This window comes from Camelus bactrianus, chromosome 10 (genome assembly GCF_048773025.1).
Source record: "Camelus bactrianus isolate YW-2024 breed Bactrian camel chromosome 10, ASM4877302v1, whole genome shotgun sequence".
Taxonomy (NCBI): Eukaryota; Metazoa; Chordata; class Mammalia; order Artiodactyla; family Camelidae; genus Camelus; species Camelus bactrianus.
The window spans coordinates 24,426,893-24,451,660 of NC_133548.1; the positions used below are offsets into that span (position 1 = coordinate 24,426,893).

Consider the following 24,768-nt stretch of genomic DNA (forward strand, 5'->3'; position numbering starts at 1 on the left):
AGTCCAACATAAGACTTAAGGAGAGGTAAGTCAGCCAGGTCTTCAGTAGGAGGCTAGGTAGGAAAGGGGCAGGAGATGCAGGTATCAACATGGGTAGCATGGAAACCTGGTATGAAGGAATTGTAATGGCCCAAGTGAGACATACTACAGGTCAGAATTAGGGCAGTAGCACTAGAAGTAGAGTGAAGAGAGGATGAAACTGAAGCATCTAAATGATAAAATAGGCAGGAGTTGGTGATTGGATGTGTGGGAGTGTAAGAAATGGAAGTTGATTCCCAGGTATGGGGCTTCATTTGTGAAAAAAAGAAGAATTGCAGGAAAAGCAGTAGAACACTGGAGATGAGTTCAGATTTGGACACATTTTGAGCTCAAGGTGTCTGGGACATATAGATGGAGATGTCCAGCAATCAGCTGGATATGAATATGAAGATCCAAGAAGTGGTCAAACTGGAGAATAAAGATTCACAAATCATCTGCACACATATATACAGCTGTCCCTTGACATCTGTAGGGAATTGGTTCCAGGACTTTCACAGATACTGAAATCAGCAGATGCTCAAGAGCCTTATATAGAATAATGTAATACAGCCAGCCCTCAGTAACCACAGATTCTGTGGTTGGCTGAGTCCACCGATACTGAATCTGGATATGGAGGGCCAACTGTATTCCCAAAGGAAAAAGTGGGTGCACTGTAGTCTCCCAGGGAATACATACAGTAATGGTGCTTGTTCCAACCCTGGCAACACCAGATTATGAGTGGATAGGGGGAAAGAATCTTATAACTGAAAGGTCAAGGAACTGGAAGCAAAACCAGGAGAGAGTGGTATCAGAATCCAAGAGAATTTTAGACAGAGAAGAGCTTGTAGAATGCATAGAAGAGACTGTGTGTGAAAGAGCTTTGTAAACAAGCTATTGTAGGAAACACATGTATTACTAATTTAAACAGACACTTTAAATATCAAAGCAAGTCCTTCAGATTTGAGATTCCCATTCATATAAAGAAAAGCCAAGATAAAGGCACCACCAAGAGAAATTCATTCTCTGACATCCCAAAGCCAACAGAAGATCATGGTGGAAGGCACATACCATAATTAGTTATCATATGATTTCCCCTGCTTGGATTTTATCTCATGCATTCCTCCTATCCCAATTCAGCATAAGCAATCCTAAAATGTGATACCTTCTTACCCATATCCTCAGTCTCATGGTCCCCAACAGAGGTCAATCTCTTGCAGAAAAGACATACTTTTGGCCTATTTTTCCCCACTCACCCTTCCATGGCGCTCTTTAAGCCAGTTCTGAAGGGGTGATGGCAAAGTGATCAATGGAAACTTTAGATTACATCTTCACATAAAAATGATGTTCTAAATGGTGGTTCTGGTCCCAGCCTGGCTAATAGCCTCTAAAACCACAACAGTTTATCTTGGCTCCAAACAAGTCTCAAGGCACAGATGTGGCTCTGAAGAATACTGGGCCGGGGCACAAGAGCCTGAAAACAGAAAAGAGCTTGGCATGGACACACACAAGTTTTTGTTTGTTTGTTTTTTGTTTTGAAAAACATTTTAATATAATTTTTTTTAACAAAGGAGGAAAATTCCTAAGTCTTTGAGTTTCTAATTGTTTTTGTTTTCGAGAACAAATCTAAGGAAGAACACCATAAACTTTGTTTTCAGGGCTTTCAAAACAAAAGTCTTCATCTACTCCTGGCCACAGGTCTTTTTCTGAACCAGGGCCGGAGCCAGAGTCACCAAGCGCGCCCGGGGGCTCCCGGACCAGGGTGCGAGCGGCGAAGGCCAGGGATCAGAAGCCCGCACTTAGGCTGGGTCTGGTGACCTTGGGCGGGCCGGCTGCGGCTGGCGCGCGGGGGCTGCAGAAGAGGGCGCGGGTGGGGCCGGCGGGAGAAGGCGGAGCCTGCCCGAGCCGAGGCTATAAAGACGGACTGGGCGGCCCCCCCCGCAGCGGTGGCGGCGCTGGAAGAGGGACGTCGGGCTCCGATAGGTAAGGCGGGGGGGCCGGGCGGTGAGCCAAGCCTCACTCCCAGCCCGGCGCGGGGGTCTTCGGCCGGCGCGGAGGCCCCCGGGCGGCTGGGCCCGAGCTCTCGGGGACCCGTGACTGGGGTGTTCGGAGGGTCGGAGCATGCCGTGCCCACCTTGCGCCGGCCTCCGCGCCTGGGGCCGGCGAGCCTCCGAGCCCTTCTCCCGGCCGGCGGCCCGCAGCGTCCCCGCGCCGGAGACCCCTGGCGTGCCCTAAGCTCCCGGCTTCCTTTCTGTACCACGAACGAGAAGCGGGGAGCGGGTACGCCTTCCGAACCACCCCACATTCCGCGGGTCGTGCTCTCTGTCCCACCCCTCCCCCGCCCGGGAGTATTTTTTTCGAACCTGACCACTTGCCCTCACCACTAGCCCTTTTATCTTAGGGAAAGATACCGCACCTTGAAAGGAGGTGAATGCTGCCCCTAAGAAGTCATGGACAATCATTTTTTCCCCTGGGGGTCTAAATTTTGAGTTTTAAAAAGAGGAGTGGGGCCGTTACTTAGACGTTTTAAGTCCAAGTTTGGTTTTCTCGGGCCGGCTTGGGCCGCACCCTTCGTAGAGTCTGATGGCTGACTCTTAAAGGAAGCGTTAGTGTTTTTTTCCATGGATCCTGGAAGCAACGTTCCATTCTCCTCTGACGCACAAGGCTTTTCCATCTTAGCCCAGAACCACGGGGAGGAGAACTGGGGTTTGTGACTCACCCTAGCAGTAGTTGTGTGACTGCTGAAACTCGGGTCTCCTATGTGCCGGGTCCTTGCCTGTGAAATAGTGCTTTGGGCCTGGTTGCCACCTTGTGAAGGCGCTGGAGGCTTCCTCTGGTTTTCAAAACTTTGACCAGTCTTTCCTTCCTTTCTGTAAATACGCCATGTCCACTTTGACAAGCTGATTGGTTGTGATTTTGTGGCCAGCTGATTCTTTTTAAAATCCTCTTCTTACTTGGTGGCGACTTTCCTCAAGACATCAGGGGGCCCCAGCTGAGACCTGACTGCCCACCGCTCTCAACTACAATAATTCTATTTCATTCTAAATAAATCGGCCCATATATTTTACAGACCTAGAGACATAGCCCACACTATATCAAGAAAGCTTGTGATAATGGGCATTTCTTGAAAAGGAGAGAGAGACCTCAAATACTTGTGAGATAATCCAAACATTTATTTGTGTACAATTCTGATGATTGCAGATCAGGGAAACAGTCTTTCCTACTACTTTGCTTTGCCTTATGTAGCTTCCACTGTCGGTGATGATGGCTCAGCATAATCTGAATTGTGATTTGCTTGCAGAGACGTGACATAGTGGCCAAGGGCCTGGGTTTGAGTTTTGGTTTTGCATCTTACTTCCTGGGTAATCCTGAGCAAGCCATTTAACCTCATTTTCTTATTGGTAAAATGACAGGCGTTACTTCTTAGGGTGTTATAAGGAGTAAGTGAGATAATTCATGGAAAGGGCCCCATGTGACACCTGCTAAGTGGAGATCAAATGCGGCTGTTAATATTTCAGGTACTCATGTTCCCCATTGGGGGCATCTTGTTTTCAGTTCTCCAGGGAAGGCACACGCAGCTCAGAATATTAGTTGAGGGAGACGCCTAATTGTGGGCCAGATGTGTGAAACTGGCTTTTGTATTTTCAAACAGAAAACTGTGCCAAACTTTGCTGTAAGGAAAACATCTTGTTATGCTGAGTGGCTTGTAAGATAAAAGCCCATATGAAATGGATGTTAGGGGTGAGGAGAGCGAGTGTCTGATGAAACGCATCTTTGATAGTTGCAGATTACAAGCGCTTGAAAAGAAATGCATTAAAAATTCTGGGCCAGCTCTGGAAGAACCTTATCTAGCCAACCACAAACAACCATGCCCAGAGGCACTTGAGGTTTTCCAAAGGGGAGGACATGTTTTTACCATGCCCCATATCTTCGTTACACAGTTGGCTCTGCAGGTACAATCTCAAAGGGCGGGGCCGTGAGGAGGCTATCTGTGACAAGAGGCCCTGTTTAGAGAACTAGGGAGCTCCTGGAACAAATTGCAGGGAAGGCCCTTCCCTGTAGGGGGAAGAGGCACATTTGTGTGGTTTAGAGGGTTTTGAGGTGATTGCCAATGGCAGCGAAAAGTGGCTCAAAGCGGCTGGGAGGGGCTGTTCATTATGATGATGGCTTTCCGTTTGTCTCTCCTTGCTGATGTAATTACTTCTCTGAACTGAGTGATCTTTGTGTAGGCATCTCAGCTTGCCTGGTTGCAGCAGGCACTGTACGTGTCCAAGGAGCTAAGAAGGCAAGGCCCTGGGCCCCGGACACTACTAGCCTCCAGATAACGTTAAGCTACTTGTGAGTTCCCAGCCCCTGGTGAAAAGAAGCAAGGTCCACCCAATGTGGCTGTGCAACTAACCTGCTGCCTTGGAAGGGGTAACTTCATCCACCAGGGCCTCCATTAATTTCCTGTAAAATAAGAACATTGGATTTAATTTTTGAGGATACTTCTAGCCTTTAAGTTTATCAGCCTCTAAGGCTCCAGGCTCCCAGAAACAGTAACCATGGTTTGGGGCATCTGTGAATCTCCTGGCGACATTGCAGATGTGAAAAATCTCTTCTTGGTGGCCTCAGTTTAACCAATTTATTTCAGAGGCTGAATTCACAAGAACTCTCCCAATCATAGAGTAACTGTAGTTAAGAGCTCAGACTTGGGAATGCTGCTCTGCTATGTACCAGTTCTGAGGTTGGTGTATTCATTTTCTATTACTGCTGAAACAAATCACCACAGACCTCGTGGCTTAACACAGATTTATTAATCTCCAGTTCCACACATCAGAATCAGGGTGTTGGCAGGGCTGCATTCCTTTCTGGAAGCTCTTTGGGAGAATCGGTTTCCTTGCTTATTCAGGCTGTTGGCACAATAACGTCCCTGTGATTGGAGGACTGAGGTCCTACTTCTTGGCTGAGTGTCAGTTGAGGACCATTCTTGGCTTCTAGAGGCCACCTGTATGCCTTAGCTGTGGCCCCCTTGCTCTGTCTTGAGAATCCACATTAGTGGGCGAAGTCCATCTCACTCTTTGAATCTTTGGTTCTCAGTGTAGTCCCCAGTTAGAAATGCTAATTCTTGGATCCCACCCAAGACCTACAAAATCAGAACCTCTAGGAGCAGGGTCCAGAAATCTGGGTTCAACAGCCCTCCAGGTGATTCTGATGTCTAATAAGGCTAGAGAACCAGTACAGTTTCCCGATTTTATCTTCTTCCTAGTCCTTAGCATTAGTTGGTGTCCACCTCTGCTAGATTGTAAGGTTCTTGAGAGGAAGGCGTTGCCTGGTTCAGCAGTCCCTGTAGCCCAGTGCCTAACATGGCACCTGCTCACAGTGGGCTCAGAGATGGTCTGAGAGATGACCGGGGGGGTAGTGTCAAGACTGAACTTACTTTGCAGAGTAAGTATACCTTCCAGTGAATTCCTTAAGTTTAAGTTAGGTCATTAAATAATTGGAGTTTTAAATGTTTTATGTTCACATTCATTTGGATTGTATAGATAGATATTTGGGGGGACTGGGTGGGGTTTTTGTTTGGACTGCAACACCTCTTTGTTTTTCTGTTTAAAATAATGGAATACAGGTGCACACTATCCATAAATTTGCTACCCAAAACTTTCAGGAACTTAATTAGGGATACCTGTATTCGTAAATCACCTTGTGACTTTTAGTTTCCCTTGCGTCTCAGGTGGAGGGGATGAGTTTTATGGTAGATGAGATTGGGTTGGGTTTTCTTTAGTACTTCAGAGATCTTTTGTTTTAAACCCTTGCTGCTTTCTGCAAGCAAATTTCTGCACCATCTCTGATCTGTGTTTGAAAATTTCCAAGTGGTAGGGAGTTTTTCACATTTCATCAAGGGAATTGATTTCCAGATGCACTGGCACGTTGCACAGTGCCTGGCACATGGCAGGGAGGGAGGAGCGGGTCGGGGGTTGGAAGCCGTTGCTCGTTAGGGAGTCCAGAATGCCCTCCTAATTGATCCTAGTGCTGTTTCTGGAAATAACACAGAATAACCTCTCCCTCCCTTCCTTGGTGGCTGTTATCGTTTTTGAAGATGGTAACTATCTCTGACTATACCTTTCCAAATAGAACAGCCCTGGTTTCTCCCAACCATTTCTCCTGACTTCTGCAACTGTTTATTTTGCTGTCCTGATAAACTGGAAGAAATTTAGAAATCTGGCACCCAGAAGTAAAAATATTATTTCCAGGTCAGGCCTGAGCCCAGGACAGAGTAACCTGGATTGTGTATGTATTTGCCTATTTTCCCTTCCCTGCTGTGTCACATTTTAGCCCATACTGAGCTGTAAAACCCTAAAGTCTTATTTCTGTATTTCATCATTCTATAAAACCATTATTATTCCTTCACAAATTAGAAACTGAAGTAAAGGAGTTGACTGCTTTAAGGTTATATACATGGTCAGCAAAGTGGGAGTAGAATATAGGTCTCTCAGGACTATCAGAACATCACTCAAGCCTCATTTTTTACAAATACGGAGTGTGACTACAATAACTGTTTTCAGACAGACATAAGAGAATATATGTACATGAAACATTTTTTACCTCGATGTAGCCAATTTTGAAAGGTGATGTATGTTTTTAATACTTAATCAGGTTAAGTAGTAGGAAAATAAAAAGTTAAACTGCAAATGAAATGACACGGAAGTACATTAAAATATTCTATCATACTAAGAGCTCTTTCTATAAAAATGTTTACTGTTAAGAAAATATATTTAAGCATAAATAAGCTGCTCGTAATTCTATCATTCTGTTAATCAGATGTTCCAGAATGTTTGGATAAGTTGATAAGGTGTTCTAAGCATTTTTTGTATATGTGTGTATAAATATATATATATATTTTTTTTTAAGAAAAAGTAATAAAATAGCTATTTTTAAACTGACTTTTTATACTTTGTTGGTTTTCTTTAATTGAAGTATAGTTGGTTTACAATGTTGTGTTAGTTTCATGTGGACAGCAAAGTGATTCAGTTATACATATATATTCTTTTTCAGATTCTTTTTTTATAGGTTATTACAAGATACTGAATATAGTTCCCTGTGCTATGCAGTAGGGCCTTGTTTTATATATAGTAGTGTGTAATGTTAATCCAAAACTCCTAATTCATCCCTACCCCTTTCCCCTTTGGTAACCATAGTTTGTTTTCTATGTTTGTGAGTCTATTTCCAGTTTGTAAATAAGTTCATTTCTATCATTTTTTTAAGATTCCACATATAAGTGATATCATATGATATTTGTCTTTCTTTTTCTGGCTTACTTTACTTAGTATGACAAGCTCCAGGTCCATCCATGTTGCAAAAAATGGCATTATTTCATTCTTTTTTATGGCTGAATAATATTCCACTGTACACACACACACATACACCCCCCCCACATCTTCTTTATCCACTTGTCTGTCGATGGAAATTCAATTTGCGTCTGTGTCTTGGCTATTGTAAATGGTGTTGCTATGCACAATGGGGTGGGTGTCAGCCTTCCATGTCTGTTACTCTCATGGCTGTGTAGTTCCCAACCATGGAATTGTACCATAATTTATTCATCTTCTTGTTGGACATATATGTTGCCAAATTTTTATTATTTTAAACAATGCTTATATATCTTTGACTGTTACTTATTTCTCTGATAAAAAGTCTATTTGGAGCACTCCTGAAGAAATCCCTTTAGAGTAGTAGGCTGGTTCTTTCTGATACACATCGTCACGGGACAGTTCTCTGCCTGACACCCTGTTTATTGTAAAGGTGTCATTCATGCCAAGGACCATTCCAAGGGAGGTCTCCTGGAGCTTGCAGCTCCTGCCAGCCCCACCCCTTTCCAGTGCCTAATCCCCGCCAGGACCCCACTCCCTTCTCTGATGGGGATGCCCAACCAGCACTCCCTGCCTCCCTGCCTGGGAAACTCAGATGGATACCTTCCTCTCCTTGTTCGATTGCAGCACTTCTGCCTAGTCCCAGGGCCTATCTAAACTGAGTGTGTAAATCATCCTTTCTACCCAGACACTGCTGCATGTGAGGAAGCATGGAGGGAACTGGAGTGGGCCTGGATCATGAGCTGGGAGGGGACGGCTGTGATTCTTTCACTTCACTCAGCTGGCTCCAGGCAGAGGGCAGTGCGGGGCATCACGTGCCAGCAGGAAGGATTGGTGGGGGAGGGTCTACCTGATCTGTTAGGGTACAGAGATCTCAGTGCCTCCATCTCTCAAGACCCCTGGAGAGTCCAGAACTCCAACTGGAGGTGTAGATGTGCCTGTCTGACTTAGGGCAGGAGGTCTGGGTGTGGTCAGAGAGGGAGGTCCAAGGCGAGGCTGGAAGTGGTAGCTAGAACCACCACTTCTGACCTGCCTTGTCAAGTAAGTGGTTGTTTTATCTCACCTAGTTCTCCTGATGTGGGGAAGCACCCATGGAACTGCCCGCTTGTTACAGATGAAGAAAATGAGGCTCGGTTGCTGTAGCAGAGCCAGGCCTCATGTCTAGGTCTTCACCAGCCCGGAGTCTGAGCTTCTGACCACTAGCCTCGGGCAGCCTCAGATCCTTACCTCGCAGGGATGCCATGGGTACCTAACCCCGGGCAGGTCAGCCTCGGGCATGGCATTAGTAGGCTGTGGTAGGTTTTGAGAAGTCAGGGGGAAGTGGGGGTTTTTCAGCTTGTAAAGAGAGGCTAGATCCAGGTAGATTTTCTTCCAGCCTCCCCACACTTGAGAAAGTGACCTCTCTCTCTCCTGGGCATGGCTTACTCAATGGCATTTCCTCTGGGCAGTGCCAGGCCCTGCCCTTTTCACTTCCTAGTTCTCCCCTGGCCTCTCTCAGCCAATTTCTGAGCATCACATGACCTTCCACAAAGCTATGAGAGATGCCATTCCTAACCCAGAAGAGGGCAGGGGCTCACCCACCAAGAGCCCCATCTGTCTACCAGGCAGAGATCCTGCCTGTGGGTTTCAGGAGAATAGGATGTGGAGCCACTCTGATTTGGAGCAGCTGCTGCCCCCTCCCCCCCACCCCCATTGGAAGATGGGCTCAGGGAAGTCAGGGTGGGGTCAAGAGACTCTTTAGATCTGCTACTCATGGTTTGGACTTAGGAAAGTTAAAAACCTCCCTGTGTCACAGAAAACAAACTTATGGTTACCGGTGGGGAGGGGAAGGGGGTGGAAAAGGATAAATTGAGAGTTCAAGATTTGCAGATGCTAACTACTATATACAGCAGGTAAACAACAAGTTCATACTGTTAGAGCACAGTGAACTATATTCAATATCTTATAGTGACCTATAATGAAAAAGAATATGAAAAATGAATAATATATATATATATATGATTGAACTATTATGCTGTACACCAGAAATTGACCCAACATTGTAAACTGACTATACTTCAAAAAATAAATTAAAAAAAATTAAAAAACCTCCATGTGTCTTGACCTCCTCAGGTAAAACGTGGGTTCAGGGCATTTCAGCTCTCCCCTCCTCTCCCCTGATGCTCACTGCCACACGTCTAGGTATTAATGTAATGGGGACTAGTTACCAGAGTTACCTGGAGCCTTTCTTAACTTTCCCAGAGTGAACAAGGAGGTGTCCCCATCATACTTGCGAAAGTGAGGAGCCGGAGCTTCTGTGCACACTAATAAGCCTTTGCCTCCTGCTTTGCCGCTGAATGCATGTAGGTGCCCTCCAGAGTCACCCCTTCTGTCTGATGCACTTGGTGGTGTGGCCTGGAGAAGTGGCCCTTGCTGGGCTCAGGCTCAGCTCAGCCAGCAGCTGCGGGGTGGGGCCTGCAGAGCTGGAGTTGCAGGTGCTGCATTAAATACTTCCTCATATTCTCATTTGTGTCAGTGACCCTTATGGGAAAGATAGTGCTGTCCCCACTGCACGGTCATGAAATCGGAAGGTTGGAGGGACTGAATTTATTCAAGGGCACACGGTTACTGTAGGTGAGAGCTGGTGGGCCCGGTGCACTTTGAATCCCTGCAGCCGCCCCTCCCACCAGGCTCGACAGCGTTTCTTCAATAAGCTGAGGTCTTGGGGCCAGGGAAGGACCACGCACTGCCCCACCGGGGAGCACCCTTGGTTCGTGTCACCTGGCCTCGTAGGTTCTGGCTTTCCTTGTCTGCTAGCTCCTTCCCATGTTTTCCTGAAGCCCCCAGGCCTTCCAACTCTTGGTTTCTGAGATACCCAGCAATTGTCTGTTTATTCGTGACAGCACTTTGTGTTCCTTCCCTCCAGATGCTGTAGATGGTCACAATGGGAAGCAAAGGAGGGTTTGTCCTGCTCTGGCTCATGCTCTTCCTGGCTGTCTTCTGCCATTTAGGTGAGTAGCCCGGAGGGGCATGGCTCCGGATCATCTAGACCCCCATGGCACTGAACTTCCTTTTTCTTAGGCCTCAGGAAGACCAAGCTGTTGTCACTGACCCTAGGCCGGGCTTTGGCTCTTTCGCCTTCCTGTGTTACAGGTCCTTCCTGCCTTATAGCCTTGTCCTCAGTGGAGCAACATCCTGAGTTACAGTTCTCCCTGGATTATAGAGCTGCTTTTGTGGGGGAGGGAGTACACTTGGCAGCTTAAATTTCATCCCTCTCCCTGCCAACTGCAGGGGCTACCGACGGATGCATCATTCGAGTGCTAAGTTCAGCCCTCCCGCCGTGGGCTTCTCCTGTGTGATGCCACTGCTGCGGGGGGTGACCATACTTAAAGCAGCAGCAGCTACTGCCCAGGGCATTCACGTGCCAGTCACTGCTCTAAGCATTTTACATGTGTTTGCTTATTTAATCCTCGTGTCAACCTTATGGAGCAGGGACTATTTTTATTGCCATTTTACAAATGACAAGACTGAAACCCAAAGACATTAAAGACTTCTGAAACATCACACTGAAGTGGTACAGCCTGAAATTGAACCCAAGTAAGCGTAGCACCAGAGTATACCCTCTTAATTCCTTCACTGGGCCACTCCTCCCTGGTTCCCGAGGGTAGTCGTTACCTCTGCAGCAGGAGGAGCAACTGTGTTACCTGCTTTGCTTCATGATAAAGTTCAAATGTCATCTTCTGCCTGTGTCATGTTGGTACTAACTTTTTTTTGAGGGGCAGGGATGGGAGGCAGAAAAGAAAGTAGCTCTGCAGTGAGCAGTAACAGAGGGTCTCTGTGTGTGGGAGCATGTCTTACAGCTTACAGCTTTGGTGGCTTCCATATAGTGAATGCTTACTGTGTGCTGGGGACTGCGCCGGGCCCTGTCGCATTTCATCTTTCCAGCATCCCATGAGGGCTCAGTGCTGTTATGCCCATTTTACAGTTGAGGAAACTGAAGCAAAGAAGACACATTGGAATAAGTTTTCCCTTTCTGAGAAAAGAGGGGAGTCAGAACTGTCCTCCCTCCCTGCCTGTACTGATTCTAGCCCTGGTGGTTTGTGATGTGGTTCACATTGCTGTCTCCATTCTTCCACCCAGTGGATGTCCTGTAACTAGAATGGCCTGGTCATACCCACTTTCCGACATTTATCTACGGAGCAGGCTTGGGTTGGGGCCATCAGCTGTCCTGTGACAGGTCTCGGGGCACTCAGGTCCTTCCTCCGGGAGTTGGGGTATGAAGCAGATCCCCATACCGTCGGTTCTGAAGCCCATGCTTGGTTTCCCATGATGGTCTTCTAATCATCCTGAGTGGGAAGAGGCAGGAACCAGCAGCACTGGTGGGGCAGACCAGGTCGGGGGCAAGCAGGAGGTCAGCGGTGATGGTTTGATATTCTAGCTCCTCACATTTGGTCTTGGTTTAACCATGTCATTCTTCTGTGAGATTTTACATATTTCATCTTTGACAATGTCTTTTCACACAGATAGGCACCACCAAATACTGATTATTAGTCCATGAGAATGTGATGTTATAGGGCGTATTTGTTGCTTGGAGGGTGTTTATAGAATTCTGTTAGTTTATCTTTTTGATAGATTCCTTTTTTTTTAGGAGAGAGGAGGTAATTAGTTTTACTTACTTATTTATTTGTTTAATGGAGGTACTGGGGATTGAACCCAGGGCCTTGTGCACGCTAGGCATGCACTCCACCGCTGAGCTATGCCCTCCCCGCCTTGATAGATTCCTTTTAATATGTCATTACATTGCAGATTAATCACTTCCAGTTAAAGGCAGGAGAAAGCTTTTCAATTGCAGTTACATGCATTTTGAAATACAGAAGTTCCCTTTGCACTTGCCTCAGGGTCCAAATAAATGCTGCTGGAACTGTAATTTGAGCTTGGAAAAATGTATCTACTTGAGATTTGTGTGGGAATGGAAGTCCACTGTGAGCTGCCGACCTCTGACCCACACTAATGGAGACAATGGGCTTGCCCCTGCTGCCAGGAGGGCGAGTCCATGCTGACCTGCCAGGTCCTGACGGGCTTTCTTCCTGACCCTAGGTCACAGCCTGCAGTGCTACAGCTGTGTCGACCCACCTCATGAGTGCACCACGATTGTCAATTGTACTCATAATCAGGATGCTTGTATCATCGTTAAAGCCGGTAAGAGCCTCCCCCTTCCCTCTCTTTCTAAGTGTAATGGGGTGGAGAGCGCCTGGGGGGAAAAATCCGTGCCACGCTCATTCTCCTTAGACTTGTGTTCAACAAGTAATAGCTACCATTTAACAGCACCAGTTGTGTGCTGCACTAAGGCCTTTCCATGCTTCCCACCTCCCACTCGGGGTCATATTTTATTCCCATTTGGTAAATGAGGAAACTGAGGCTCAGATTAAGCAACAGACTAAGGTCAAGGAACCAGCTCAGGATTTGAACGTTGAAATCCATCTGATTCCAGTGCTTCTTAAGAAATGGCTACACTAGCTGCCTCCCAAACTTTTGAGGGCCTACCGTGTGCCAGAGCCTGAGCCAGGGGCTTGGGATACAAAGATGAAGAGAGGCGACAAGGAAAACTGAAAGAGGCCTGTGTGGCTGTCACAGATGCCTTTGTTTATTTGTACCCCTGTCTCATTGCATGCGGAATTTAGCACACATACAGTTCTGAGGGGACTCGAGCTGAGCTCAGGACAAGGAGGAGGTAAGAGGACTAAGAGGGGGAGGGTGTTCCCAAGAGAGGCAGCAGCAGGTGCCAGGGCTCAGTGGCCTCAGAGAGAACAGTACTCATGGGCATGGGTGGGGAGCTGCCATCATTGACAAGTCCCATCAAATCCGCATTTTCCAAATTAGTTAGACTGTGGAATCGCCACTTCCGTAAATCCTATTAAAATAGAGTTTAGGAAGTGGTGGACAGAGGCCAGAAACCAGCAAACACATTTTCCCCTGCTCTTTCTGGGTGTGGTTCTGGATTGAATTGATGTGTGGAGGTGATACTGGTGAGGAGTGGCTATTTCAGGGTCTCCTCAGTGTACAGGGTAAAGCCCCGGACTTCCATCTCTAAGAGATGAAAATCAAAGCACCGTTCAAGGGTATTCACTCTTACACCCTCTACGCAAATTCTTCCCAGTGTCAACCTCAAGGAATGCTGAACATAGCAGGTAAACTCATAAAAGAGTTTTATGAGACACACAAGTTCAGAAAAACCTGGTAGAGAGGAGGAGATTAATTTCTCCAGAAAGGAAAAAAATCCCTCAATAAGTAAGGACAAATGAGAATTACCCTGTCTAAATAACAAGAGTATCTGGTGATTTTGATAGAAATTTCTGGAATCCAGCTCAGATTCCAAGGTCTACATGCAAGGTCCTTGATTCTGTAGGGGGACAGCCCTCTGCCTCACCTGGAGGACTGTGTTAACTCATTGTTAAGGTAGTAAGCATGGTAAGGCCCTCAGAACAGTCATTCACTCCACAAATACTTGAACACCAGTTACGTACGAGCACAGAGACCCACTTCTTAATTTGATGATCTGTGTCTCTTGGACCCCCACTACAAAAAGTATTTCCAAACAAGAGAATAAAGGCAGTATTACATGTGGAATAAGTATTAGGATAGCAATTAGGAGCTTTGAGCTCTGATCTCTGTCCTGCTACCAGTAAGTTCTTTCTGTTTTTTATTTGCGAAATGTATGTGTTGGATGGTAGAGGTGGGGAGGAGAAGGAAAGGCAGAAGTCGACTAGAGCCAGAATCTTTTTCCCAGCTTTCAAATCCCATTGTTTCCTATTTGAATGGTTAAACTTTTGTTTTAATTTTTCCCCAACTTTTTTCAAGTATGGTTGACAAAAGCTGTATATATTTGAGGTATACAACATGATGACTTTATATATATATATTGTGAAATGATTACCACAATCTAATTGACACATCCAGCACCTCACATTGTCACCTTTTTGTGTGAGATGAGAACACTTAAGATCTACTCTCTTAGCAAATTTCAAATAATCAACACAATATTATTAACTGTAGTCACCAGTCTGTACATTAGATCCCCAGAACTTACTCGTCTTATAAGGAATGGTTATGCTTTTTAAAATGGTTGATGTAAACAATTTGGCAGGCCTTTTAGAATGGCCAGAATCTGAAACACTGACAGTACCAAATGCTGGCAAGGAAATGGAGCAACGTGAACTCTCATTCGTTGCTGGTGTGAATGTAAATTGGTACAGACAGTTTGGCAGTTTCTTAAAAAACTAAACATACTCTCATCATACAATTCAACAATTGCATTCCTTGATATTTACCCAAATGAGTTGAAAACTTATGTCCACACAGAAACCTGCACATGGATGTTTATAGCAGCTTTATTCATAATTGCCAAAACTTGGAAGCAACCAATATGTCCTTCAGTAGGTGAGTAGGTAAATAAATGTTGGTACATCCAGAGAAGAGACTAAAAAGAAACGAGGTGTCAACCCACGAAAAGACATGAAGGAAACTTAAATGCATATTACTAAGTGAAGGCAGCCAATCTGGAAAGGCTATCTACAGTTATCATTCCAACTATATGATATTTTGGAAAGGGCAAAACTAAGGAGATAATGAAGAGGTCAGTGGTTGCCAGGAGCTGGTGGGGAGGAGGGAGGGATGACTGGTGGAGCACAGGACTTTCGGGCACTGGGACTAGTACTTCGTAGGAAATGGTAATGATGGATACATGTTGTACATTTGTTAAACCCCATAGAATATACAACAGCCAGAGTGAAACCAAATGTAAATTACGGGCTTTGGGTGACAATGATGAGTCTATGTAGGTTCATCAGTTGTAATAAATGTACCACTCTGCTGGGAGATGTTAATGCAGTGCAGGAGGTTGTTTGAGGAGGTGGGGGGCAAGGGGCTAGATGGGAACTCTGTACTTTCTGCTCAGTTTTGCTGTGAATCTAAAACTCCTCTAAAGTATAAAATCAATTTTCTAAAGGATAATGTGAATCTTAAGTATTTTTCTTCTTCTTATGAATGTAAGCCCCAAAACTTCAGCTAGACATCAGTCCTTGAAATACAAATATTCAGACCTTACAGTAAGGCAGAGATTAACAAACATCTAAACTCCCTTCCAACTCTCATTGACATCACCCTGGGAGAGGCAAGGCACACTGTCATAAACATGAGTCAAAGGCCAGGCATATGTCAGAGAAATCATTTCACTAATCCAGCCACGCTTTTCTCCCAGTCCAAATGAGACTACTTATCTCCCAGAGTCAGTAGGGCAGGTAGAGGAGAAATGTGTAGATAGTGCTGTGCAGATTAAGTCTAGATGAGAGACAGGTGTTGGGTGTTAATTCAGCCACCACTTAAACAGTGTCCTGGCATCCTGGCTGGGTCCTTGACGTGTAAACCATGTGCTTAGAGTCTGGCAGAGCCTCTGGTAGCAGTGCCAAGCAGTCATTGCTGTAATGGCCTTTCAAATAAGAGACACACTTAGGGATGCCTAAGACAACTGGGGACTGTTGCTTGGTAAAGGTAGACTCAAGGCAGATCTTCAGAGAGATTGGGGAAGATGTGCACAGCAGAGAGAACTTCTAACATTCCAGTGGCTCTGATGTAGTCCCCTTTTATTCTGGTGATTCTGATAGTGGCTTTGGTAAGAAGCTCACCATTGTTAGGTGGTTATGCAAATAAGATAATTTAAGTAAAGTGCTTGGCTCACTGCAGGACATGTAGTAAATGATTATTGGTAGCAATTATTAATAAATTACTGTCTGCTCTCCCCAAGCTGTTAGTCTTATCTAATTAACATTCTGGTAGCTTTAATGCTTCCCCAGTTCCAGTGCCTGATCACTGTTCCATAAAGCAGTGACTTGTCCTATTCAACAGCATCTTTTAGTACAGTGTTAGACGCGTCCACTTAAATACTTACGACTTAAGTAAGCAGAGCCACTGGAACACTCGCTCTGGCCTCTGCCACTTGACCTAACTTCATTAAAGTCCAGTCCAAACACTCATCCCCTCTGAGAACAGTTATACCTGCAGTTATAAACTATGAAGTTTTATTCCAAACTAATGTATAAAATCAGGTAAATTAGCTACAAGCCTTAAATAAGGAAATAGGCATCTGTATTTTTTTTCTTTCCAACACAGAAGAAAAGAAAATGATTCCAGGGCAAGGACCAACCTTCTGTGTCTGTGTGTGCCCAGCACCTAGCACACAGTCTTGGCCCGTAGACAGTTATTTTGGGGAGGAAAATCTACCATACCCCCTCTCTCTCACCCTAGTACCTTTTTTTTTTTTAACTTATTTTTTCTAAATATTAAAAAACCACCATAAGATACTTGGCATATATACTTTTGGCCTTTGTGTGCAAACATTGGGATCGTAATGGCATGGTTTTTTTTTTTGGAAAACTTCCCTATGTTACTGAACAGTCTAATTTTTAAGTGAAATTTTAAAATATTTTAAAAATAAATTCATCCAGTGACTTTATTTTAAATCTCAATCCGCACAGAAACATATGAATTAAAGATAGTCTTCTGTGAAGGTAACACTGATAAATTATCTGGGAATGCTTCCAGAGAACATTAATGTATTTACCCCCACACGTACACTCAATACAAATGGATCACATTCTGCATACCGTTCTACATCTCTCCTTTTCTCTATGGAGATATAATTCACGTATCTCAGTTCCAAAGTATGTTTTAAAGTGTACAGTTCACTGGCTTTTAGTATATTCACCAGGCTATGCCACTATCACCACTAATTCCAGAACATTTTTATCATCCCAAAAGGAAACCCCACACCTGTTAGCAGTCACTCACCATTCCTCTGTCCCAGCTACTAATCTACTTTCTGTCTCCATGGATTTACCTATTCTGGACATTTAATATAAATTGTAGTCCTTTGTGACTGGCTTCTTTCACTGAGCATAAGGTTTTATTAAGGTTCAGCCATGTTATTGGATGTATGAGTACCTCATTCCTTTTTATGGTCAAATAATAGTCCATTGAATGGACATACCACATTTTGTTTATCCATTCGCCAGTTAATGGACACTTGGTTGTTTCCATTTTTTAGCTGTTTTGAATAATGCTGCTGTGACTATTTGTACAAACTTCTGTGTGAGCATCGTTTTCAGTTCTCTTGGGCAATATATTTACCTAGGAGTAGAATTGCTAGGTCATATGGTAACTATTTTTAACCATTTGAGGAAATGCCAGACTTTTCCAAGATATGTGCACCATTTTACTTTCCCATAAGCAATGTATGAGGGTTCCAATTTCTTTACTTCCTTGCCCACACTTGTCATTTTTCAATTTCTTGATTATAGCCATCATAGTAGGTGTGAATTGATCCTCATTGTGGTTTTGATTTATGTTTTCGTAATGACTAGTGATACTGAGCATCTTTTCACATGCTTATTGGCCATTTGTATATCTTTGGAGAATATCTACATCCTTTGCCCATTTTTTAATTGGGTTGTCTTTTTATTGTTGAGCTGCAAGTGTCTTATACATTCTGTATAATACACTCATTGGATATATTGTTTGCAAATGTTTTCTCCCTTTTTGTGGGTTTTGTGTTTTTAATTTTTTAAATAGTGTCCTTTGAAGCACAAACATCTTTAATTTTGATGAAGTCCAATTTGTCTATTTTTCTGCATTAAAAAAAAACTCAGACTCTTCTAATGTCTACCCACGTGGCCTACGGCATTCCTTATCTGCATGGAACTTCATTGTGTGGAATGCTGCCATAATTTCTTCAGACACTTTTTAATTGACAGACTTTTTTAGTTTCTTGCTGTTACAGATACTAGCTCAGTGACCATTCTTGTGCATGTATCTTATTTTCAAGTAGCGTCATAGAGTAAATTCTAGAAGTGGGATTGCTGAATCAAAGGGGGCATGTGTTTGAAAATCATGGTAAATCTCCAAACCATTAGTATGATTGCCTGTTGCCTCCCATCCTATACCAGCTCTGATGAGACTTTGGTTTTATGGAAAAGTTCCATTCAGAGCTGTATCATCATGAACTTAACCTCTATAACCTAACTGGGATGCATATTCTTACCCAGTTGTCTACTTCCACAGGATAAATTCGAAGAGGTAGAGCTGAGGGTTCAAAGACAGGTACAGGGCTTTACCTACATGGTTGCTTACCCTCATGTGTGTGTCTGTGTGTGTGTTTCCTCCACAGTGCCATCGAAGTCTTACTACCAGTGTTGGAAGATTGCCGATTGCAAATTTGAAGTCATTGCGAAAAGCTTAGGGGAGAAGGAGCTAAAGTACAGCTGCTGCCAGAAGGACCTGTGTAACAGCAGTCACGTGATGAACACGGCAGGGAAAGCAGTTCTGCTGGTGTCCCTGCTGCTGCTGGTAGCAGTCCGGCACTTTTGTCTCTAAATCTGTATCAGGAGAGCTTCTCCTAAACTTCCTGTTTCTGTATATTCCTTATTTCCTGTGCTGCTGCATCCCAAAGGCTTTATATTTTCCAACTGGATCCTGTTGGGAAAGACTAAAACTAGCTTGAGCAACTTGGATAAGACAGAGGAACTCTGAGACTCTGAAGCCCAGTCCCATTGGCAGAGAAGACCTGTTTGAGGGGATAAGTTTGAGTGACGGGGATCTGAATGAGGTTGCATGCCTCCTCCTCTAATCTTTGCAGGACCAGCTTTGCAGTGACAGCTTGAGTAGATTCTCTGCAGTCCTCAGTTATTTCCCTCTGGTTCCTTGGATATAGTTAGTGTGACCGGTAGTTTTGGGGGTGAGTGGGGCAGGCAGGGTGCTCCTTTCCATCAGTCTCTCTCATGAGGAATACTTTCATTCTCTCCCTTTATGGCCCCTGTCTTGCCTGGTAGGCATGATGATGTTCCAGATGTGGGCTGTCAGTTAGGGACAGTGAGATTCTTAATGCACAGTGATGGGGATGACTGCTGTTTTCTCAACTGGGAAGTGTCTGGCTGGGAAGGAGTAAGCTTTCCAGACAGTGCAGCATGAACACAAGGTTTGTCTTTAGAAAGATATCAGTGGCTAAAATCTGAGTTTTCCTCTATCCCTAAATTTTGTGTTGGCTTTGCTGTCTTTCACTAGAAAAACTCAACAGCATAAATCAGTGTTGTGTTAAAACTGTCCCTCTCACCACCCCTTCCACCTTTTTTATTGGAATGGTAGGATACCTTGGCATTCTATGCTACATGGGACTTGCAGTTATTAAGTGTGCTTCTTTTAAATGTTACTGGTAGGAAGACTCTCATATGTATATATATCAATGTATGAATGCAACAAGAAGAGCCTTTGGAGTTGCGATTTGAGACCTCCAGATGTCATCATGAACAGTAACAGATTTGCAGGGATGTGTTTTACCGGCTAACATCCAGCCTGTTGAATCCTGGTTGAGTTGGCACAGATAATGTAAAATACATTTGTAAGGGCTATTAACATAATCACAAATGTTGAGGTTTTCAGAAGCTCTACCAGTTTCCTGCAAATTGATACATCTTTTCAGGAGGGCAAAGCTTTGCGTTTTTTCTTTTGGGTGCTAGTGAATAATTTTCAAGATCCAGTAGACTTAATGACATTTGTATGCTTACAATCTCGGCTATATTAGCAGCATAGCTTGACTTTTGCAGATGAAGGTGGAATTTTCTTGATTAATTTTTTTGGTAAAATTCCATGATTATGTAATCTGTTAGACAAACTGGAATGAATCCTGCCTTTCTGAAAATAAAATCTAATCAACTGCATGAGTTTGGTGACTGACCCAAAAGGATAACAATATATGCAGCGTGCCCAATGGTAGCAACTGAAAGGAGAGAGCTTGGGCAGAACCAGCTTTCTTCTGTTAATTCCATTACTTGAACACAGAGACTTCCTTATCAACACCGAGCATTGCCTTGGTGCCTGTGTTCCCTATTGGCTCAGTGTCTTTCCTGAGGTCATCTTTAATCTGTTCCGAGACAAAATACTCACTGTGACTCTTTCCTCCATAGAATTTTTTCTGCCAGAGGAACTTCTGATCATGCCCACAGCCATTGGCTGAGCAAAGTGGCTCATTTCATATTGTGCTTTTTGGTTCTGAGGAACAAGAACCAATTTTGACTTACCTCACCAAGCAGAAAATGAACTTTAGGGAACTTTGAGAGGGAATTCAAACAGACTGCAAAAAGCCAGGAGTTGGGCAGTTCCAGAATTGTTGTTCAAGATTCAGATGCCAGGGTGAGACTGACTGCTCTCTTGGGTCCTGTGACCACTTTGGGACCAGAGTACATTGAAAAGGAAATTCTGTAGATTAGAATCTGGGTGCTGCTAACTGGGGATCTGGGGAGAGGGCTTCTGGGAATCAAAATCAGCAAGGGTCATACAGATGGCCTTAAGCTTCAGGGTTACTTTCTGCAGAAGGTTGCTATGACTCATGCCATAGACTAAGGGTTGGGTATCTGGACCCAAAGGCAATACAGCAAAGGCCAGATGAGTGGAGAGTCAATAGCCTTTGCACGGCTCTACAGGAACTTTCACAGTGGTTTCAATATTGGGTGGCGATAATGCCACTGGATTTTCTTTTGGGGGATGAGCTATAGGTGGAAGGTTCCCCCAAGTGGAATTCATAGTATGTCCTGAAGGATACTAGCCCGTTGTCTAACTCGGAAGTAGAGCTTCAAGATATGTGTCTATAATTCTTGCAGCCTTGCAGTTGGCCCCATGACTTATGCAGTGTGTGTCCTGATGGGAGCCTGCCCAACCCACGTGTTTTGGGCTTTGGACCTCGAGAGTATGAACCATGCCTAATATGGTTGAATCCTTGGCAGGGCCAGATGATTTATCTTGCACATTGTATGTCCCTCATCAATGTTCAAAGTCTTCTAGCTCACGTTGGTCTTGTTGCTTGCAGACAGACCTTGACTAAGGACAACAGTTCCCTGTAAGGGATTCTTGATGTGCTGAGAAGCCATAGAGCTGGCTGGAGGCAGTACTGACCTGACGTGCGTGGTGATGAGGGGTGCTTTCTAATACGAGGTTCTATGCTCCGTGTTTCACATGTATTTTTTTTTTTTTATCTATCATCATTTCACCTTGCTTAAAAGGAAGTCACATTTGGGGACGTTAGCTGAATTGCTCAGTCACCAAGTTAATATGTTGGCAAGTTCAGGATTCACGCTCAGCTCCCCAGGTCAGCCACTCAGCTGCCCTAAATGTACTGCCTAAATGCACTCCAGTCGACTTTAGAGAGAAACCCAGAATGGGACCCTGGTGCTTTTGTGCTTTGAAGAAATCAATTTCTGTCTTTTCTTAGAAAAGAAGACATTAAGTTGTATTTTATTGGACACGTAGGTTATCCAGCAGTGTGAGCTTTACATACCTAGTTAGAACTTTCTGGAAACAGGAAATAATTTTGCAATGTTACCGGTATATATTCCACTTCATAGCACTACATGTCCCTAAAAGCCATCCAGAGCCAAGGCAGGCATGACAAATCAGAACATCCCTCAAGAGGCCGAGAACCTGTGAAGGCGTGATGGCCGGCAATACATCGAGATGCAGAGCTGGAGTGATGGAGGGGAAGGGGCCTCCTAGAAGAGGCTTTCTGGACTATCTCTAGCAGTCTGATGGCTGAGAACCAGGCAGACTGCACCCCAGGTACTCCCAGGACCTCCTGGCTGGAGAGGGCTGTGGCAATGGAAAATTACAAACCCCAACTGCTGTGAGGCAGCCTAAGTTAAATAGAGATTTAAATCAGAGTGTAGGGTGGAACTTCCACCCCACCACGTCAGGTTTCTTAAAAGAGTGTTGTCGCTAAGGGCGTAGGGGAATCGCCGGGAAATGATGGGGAGCGCAGCCCGGCAGACCTGCGGGATTTCGCATTCCTGCCGCTCCGCAGGCCTTTCTCACGCCAGGGGCGTGGCCTGTCGGGGGCGGAGCTACATTCTGGGGCGTGGTCGGCCGGACTTTAGAACCCCTTTAGGGGCGGGGCGAGAGGGTGGGGCCGCTCTCCCTCGGGGCGTGGCCTGTGGAACCTCAGAACCCCCCGGCGACTCGGGGCCAGGGCGCGCGTCTCCCGGCACGGGGTTCCTCCCACGCAGCCTCCCATTCAAAAGATGCCGAAGGGGCGGCGCGGCAGCCAGAGCCCCACGATGAGCCAGCGGCCGGCCCCGCCCCTCTACTTCCCGTCCCTCTACGACCGCAGCATCTCCTCGTCCCCGCTCAGCGACTTCAATATCTGGAAGAAGCTCTTCGTGCCGCTGAAGGCGGGCGGGGCACCGGCGGGCGGGGCGGCTGAGGGCTGGCCCCTGCCCCAGGCGCCCTCGGCCCCAGCGCCCCCGCCGCCGCCCGGACTGGGTCTTCCGAATGAGCGCCCCTGTCCTCCGCCCTGGCCCTCTGGCCTGGCCTCCATCCCCTACGAGCCTCTGCGCTTCTTCTACTCGCCGCCGCCGGGGCCTGAGGTGGATGCCTCGCCCTCGGCCCCTGGCCCCACGACTCCCCGGCTTGCCTCTGCCTCCCATCCCGAGGAGCTGTGCGAGTTAGAGATTCTCATTAAGGAGCTGGAGCTGCTCACCATCACTGGAGACGGCTTCGACTCCCAGCGCTGTGCGTGACCTCGACCGAGCCCACTGATAGCCTGCCTCTGCTGCCTCGTTGGCTGCATGCCTCCCCCAAAGCCCCTCCCTCGAAATGTGGCCAGGGGCTCAGACACCAGCCACCAGGAGCCCCAGATCCCAAATTCATCCCCCAGAATCCAGACACTACCATCCTGGATTTCAACCGATTCCTTCCCCCACCTTAAATCTGGACTTCATGGACCCTTTTGTCCCAAACTCTAACCTCCCTCCGTCCTGAGTCCTTTCGATAATCTAAACTCTGAGCCCCTAAACCTGGAATTCCACCCACCACAACTCCTAACCTGAACTTTAAGCCTTCTGCACAATACTACTACGACGCCCCGAGTCCCACTGCCCACAGACAGCCCCTATCTCTAGAGACGGAACCTTTAGTGTTTATCTTAAAGGGGAGTCCTAGATGAGAGGAAGGGGAAGTAGGTGAGGGTCAGTTGGAGTGTCTATAGGGGCAGATGGGAATTGTGCAAGACCCAGAAGGCCCAAGGACATTCACTGAGGGCTTTGGGACCCTCCACTTCTCCATGCGGGAAGCTTGCCTCCTGGTCACCCCTGACCCTGGCAGCCACCTGAACTAAGGTGTGAAGTCTTAGACAGACCAGGTGTGCTGATGTGGGCAGGATTCCTCTAGCATGCAAACTGAGTCCTTCCTGTTAAAGGGCAACGTTGTTAAATCCAGTTCTACTCCCAGAAGAATCAAATTGCACTGTGAAATACTTAGTAGGCATAGGCTGTTCCACAGACTTTCTTTCCCAACACCTGGTCTAGCTAAGGCTAGCACTTGACCACTGGAGGAGGGTAGGTGGTTCTAAAAGGACCATTCCCACTATTGTGAAATAACCTTGGGTCATAATGGGTTTGGGGCTCATGTAGGGAGCGCACAATTGCTTCCCAGAAGCTTGCTTTGAAAGTATTAGAAGAAGCCCTTATCTTTCCTACAGCTAAGCTTGTTTTGCTTTCCTGCAGATAAATTCCTGAAGGCACTGAAGGATGAAAAGTTACAAGGACTGAAGACCAAGCAGCCTGGAAAGAAGTCAGCCTCTCTTTCCTGAGGAGCTGCCCACCAGAGCTTAGGCAGCTGCCTCCTTAGGTGTTAGTGCTTAGATAATGTGTCCCATTTGTTATTTCAAAGATTGTTATTTTCTGTTCTGTACTTACTGCTGTTCTCGTTGCTCCCAGCACATACTCCACATACAGTGCCAACTTGCATGGTAAATCTCATGGTCTCTCTCCTGTCTGTGCCGCTGCTGGGGGAGCTCTCTCATGGGGTCTGGAAGCTGCTGCCCAGCTGGCATTTCAGGGGCTCCCAAGACCAAGGAGGAGGGAATCCCCAACACTGCCAGGTCAGGAGAGGATTGGGGAAAGCCAAAGTTAACATACATTTGGTTCTGTTGCCCGTGCCCCCACTCAGAAAGGCTTTGAGGACTGGAACAAGGGGTTAGTTTTCAAACAGCTTTAGTCCTTGAAAATATTTTGTTTAGTTTTTTTTTTTCTTAAATGGATTTTGGACCACAAAACTCTTTGATAACCTGATCAAAGTCATGGTCCTTCCTAGAAATTCATGTATTCAAGAAATATCTAAGTATGTGCTAGGCACCCTGCTAGGCTGTTGGAAATGGGGGTGGACACAGACAATAAATGTCAGTCATAATATGCTGTCATAGAAGAGGGCAAGCTAAGGGCAAGAAAAAGAGTAGGGAGGGTGGAAGGAAAGCAGGGTAGCATTTCAAAATAGTTTCTTGAAGAGGGAACATTTAAACAAGGTTTGACAGAGGTTGAGGGCAATAGCCAGGTGGCAC

General features: G+C 45.7%; 2 protein-coding genes across 2 annotated transcripts; both read left to right on the forward strand.

Annotated features, from left to right (window-relative positions):
* The first annotated feature begins 1,923 nt into the window (after positions 1-1,923).
* Positions 1,924-20,104, forward strand: CD59 (CD59 molecule (CD59 blood group)). The gene is made up of 4 exons (XM_074372187.1): positions 1,924-1,998; positions 10,267-10,351; positions 12,438-12,539; positions 18,559-20,104. The coding sequence occupies exons 2-4, from the start codon at positions 10,276-10,278 to the stop codon at positions 18,762-18,764; spliced, it is 384 nt and encodes a 127-aa protein (XP_074228288.1). The 5' UTR covers positions 1,924-1,998; positions 10,267-10,275; the 3' UTR covers positions 18,765-20,104.
* Positions 20,105-20,257: 153 nt separating this feature from the next.
* On the forward strand, positions 20,258-24,185 carry C10H11orf91 (chromosome 10 C11orf91 homolog). Its single transcript, XM_010965028.3, has 2 exons — positions 20,258-22,943; positions 23,936-24,185. Exons 1-2 carry the CDS (start codon positions 22,454-22,456, stop codon positions 24,019-24,021), a joined length of 576 nt encoding a protein of 191 aa, XP_010963330.2. The 5' UTR covers positions 20,258-22,453; the 3' UTR covers positions 24,022-24,185.
* Positions 24,186-24,768: the final 583 nt, after the last annotated feature.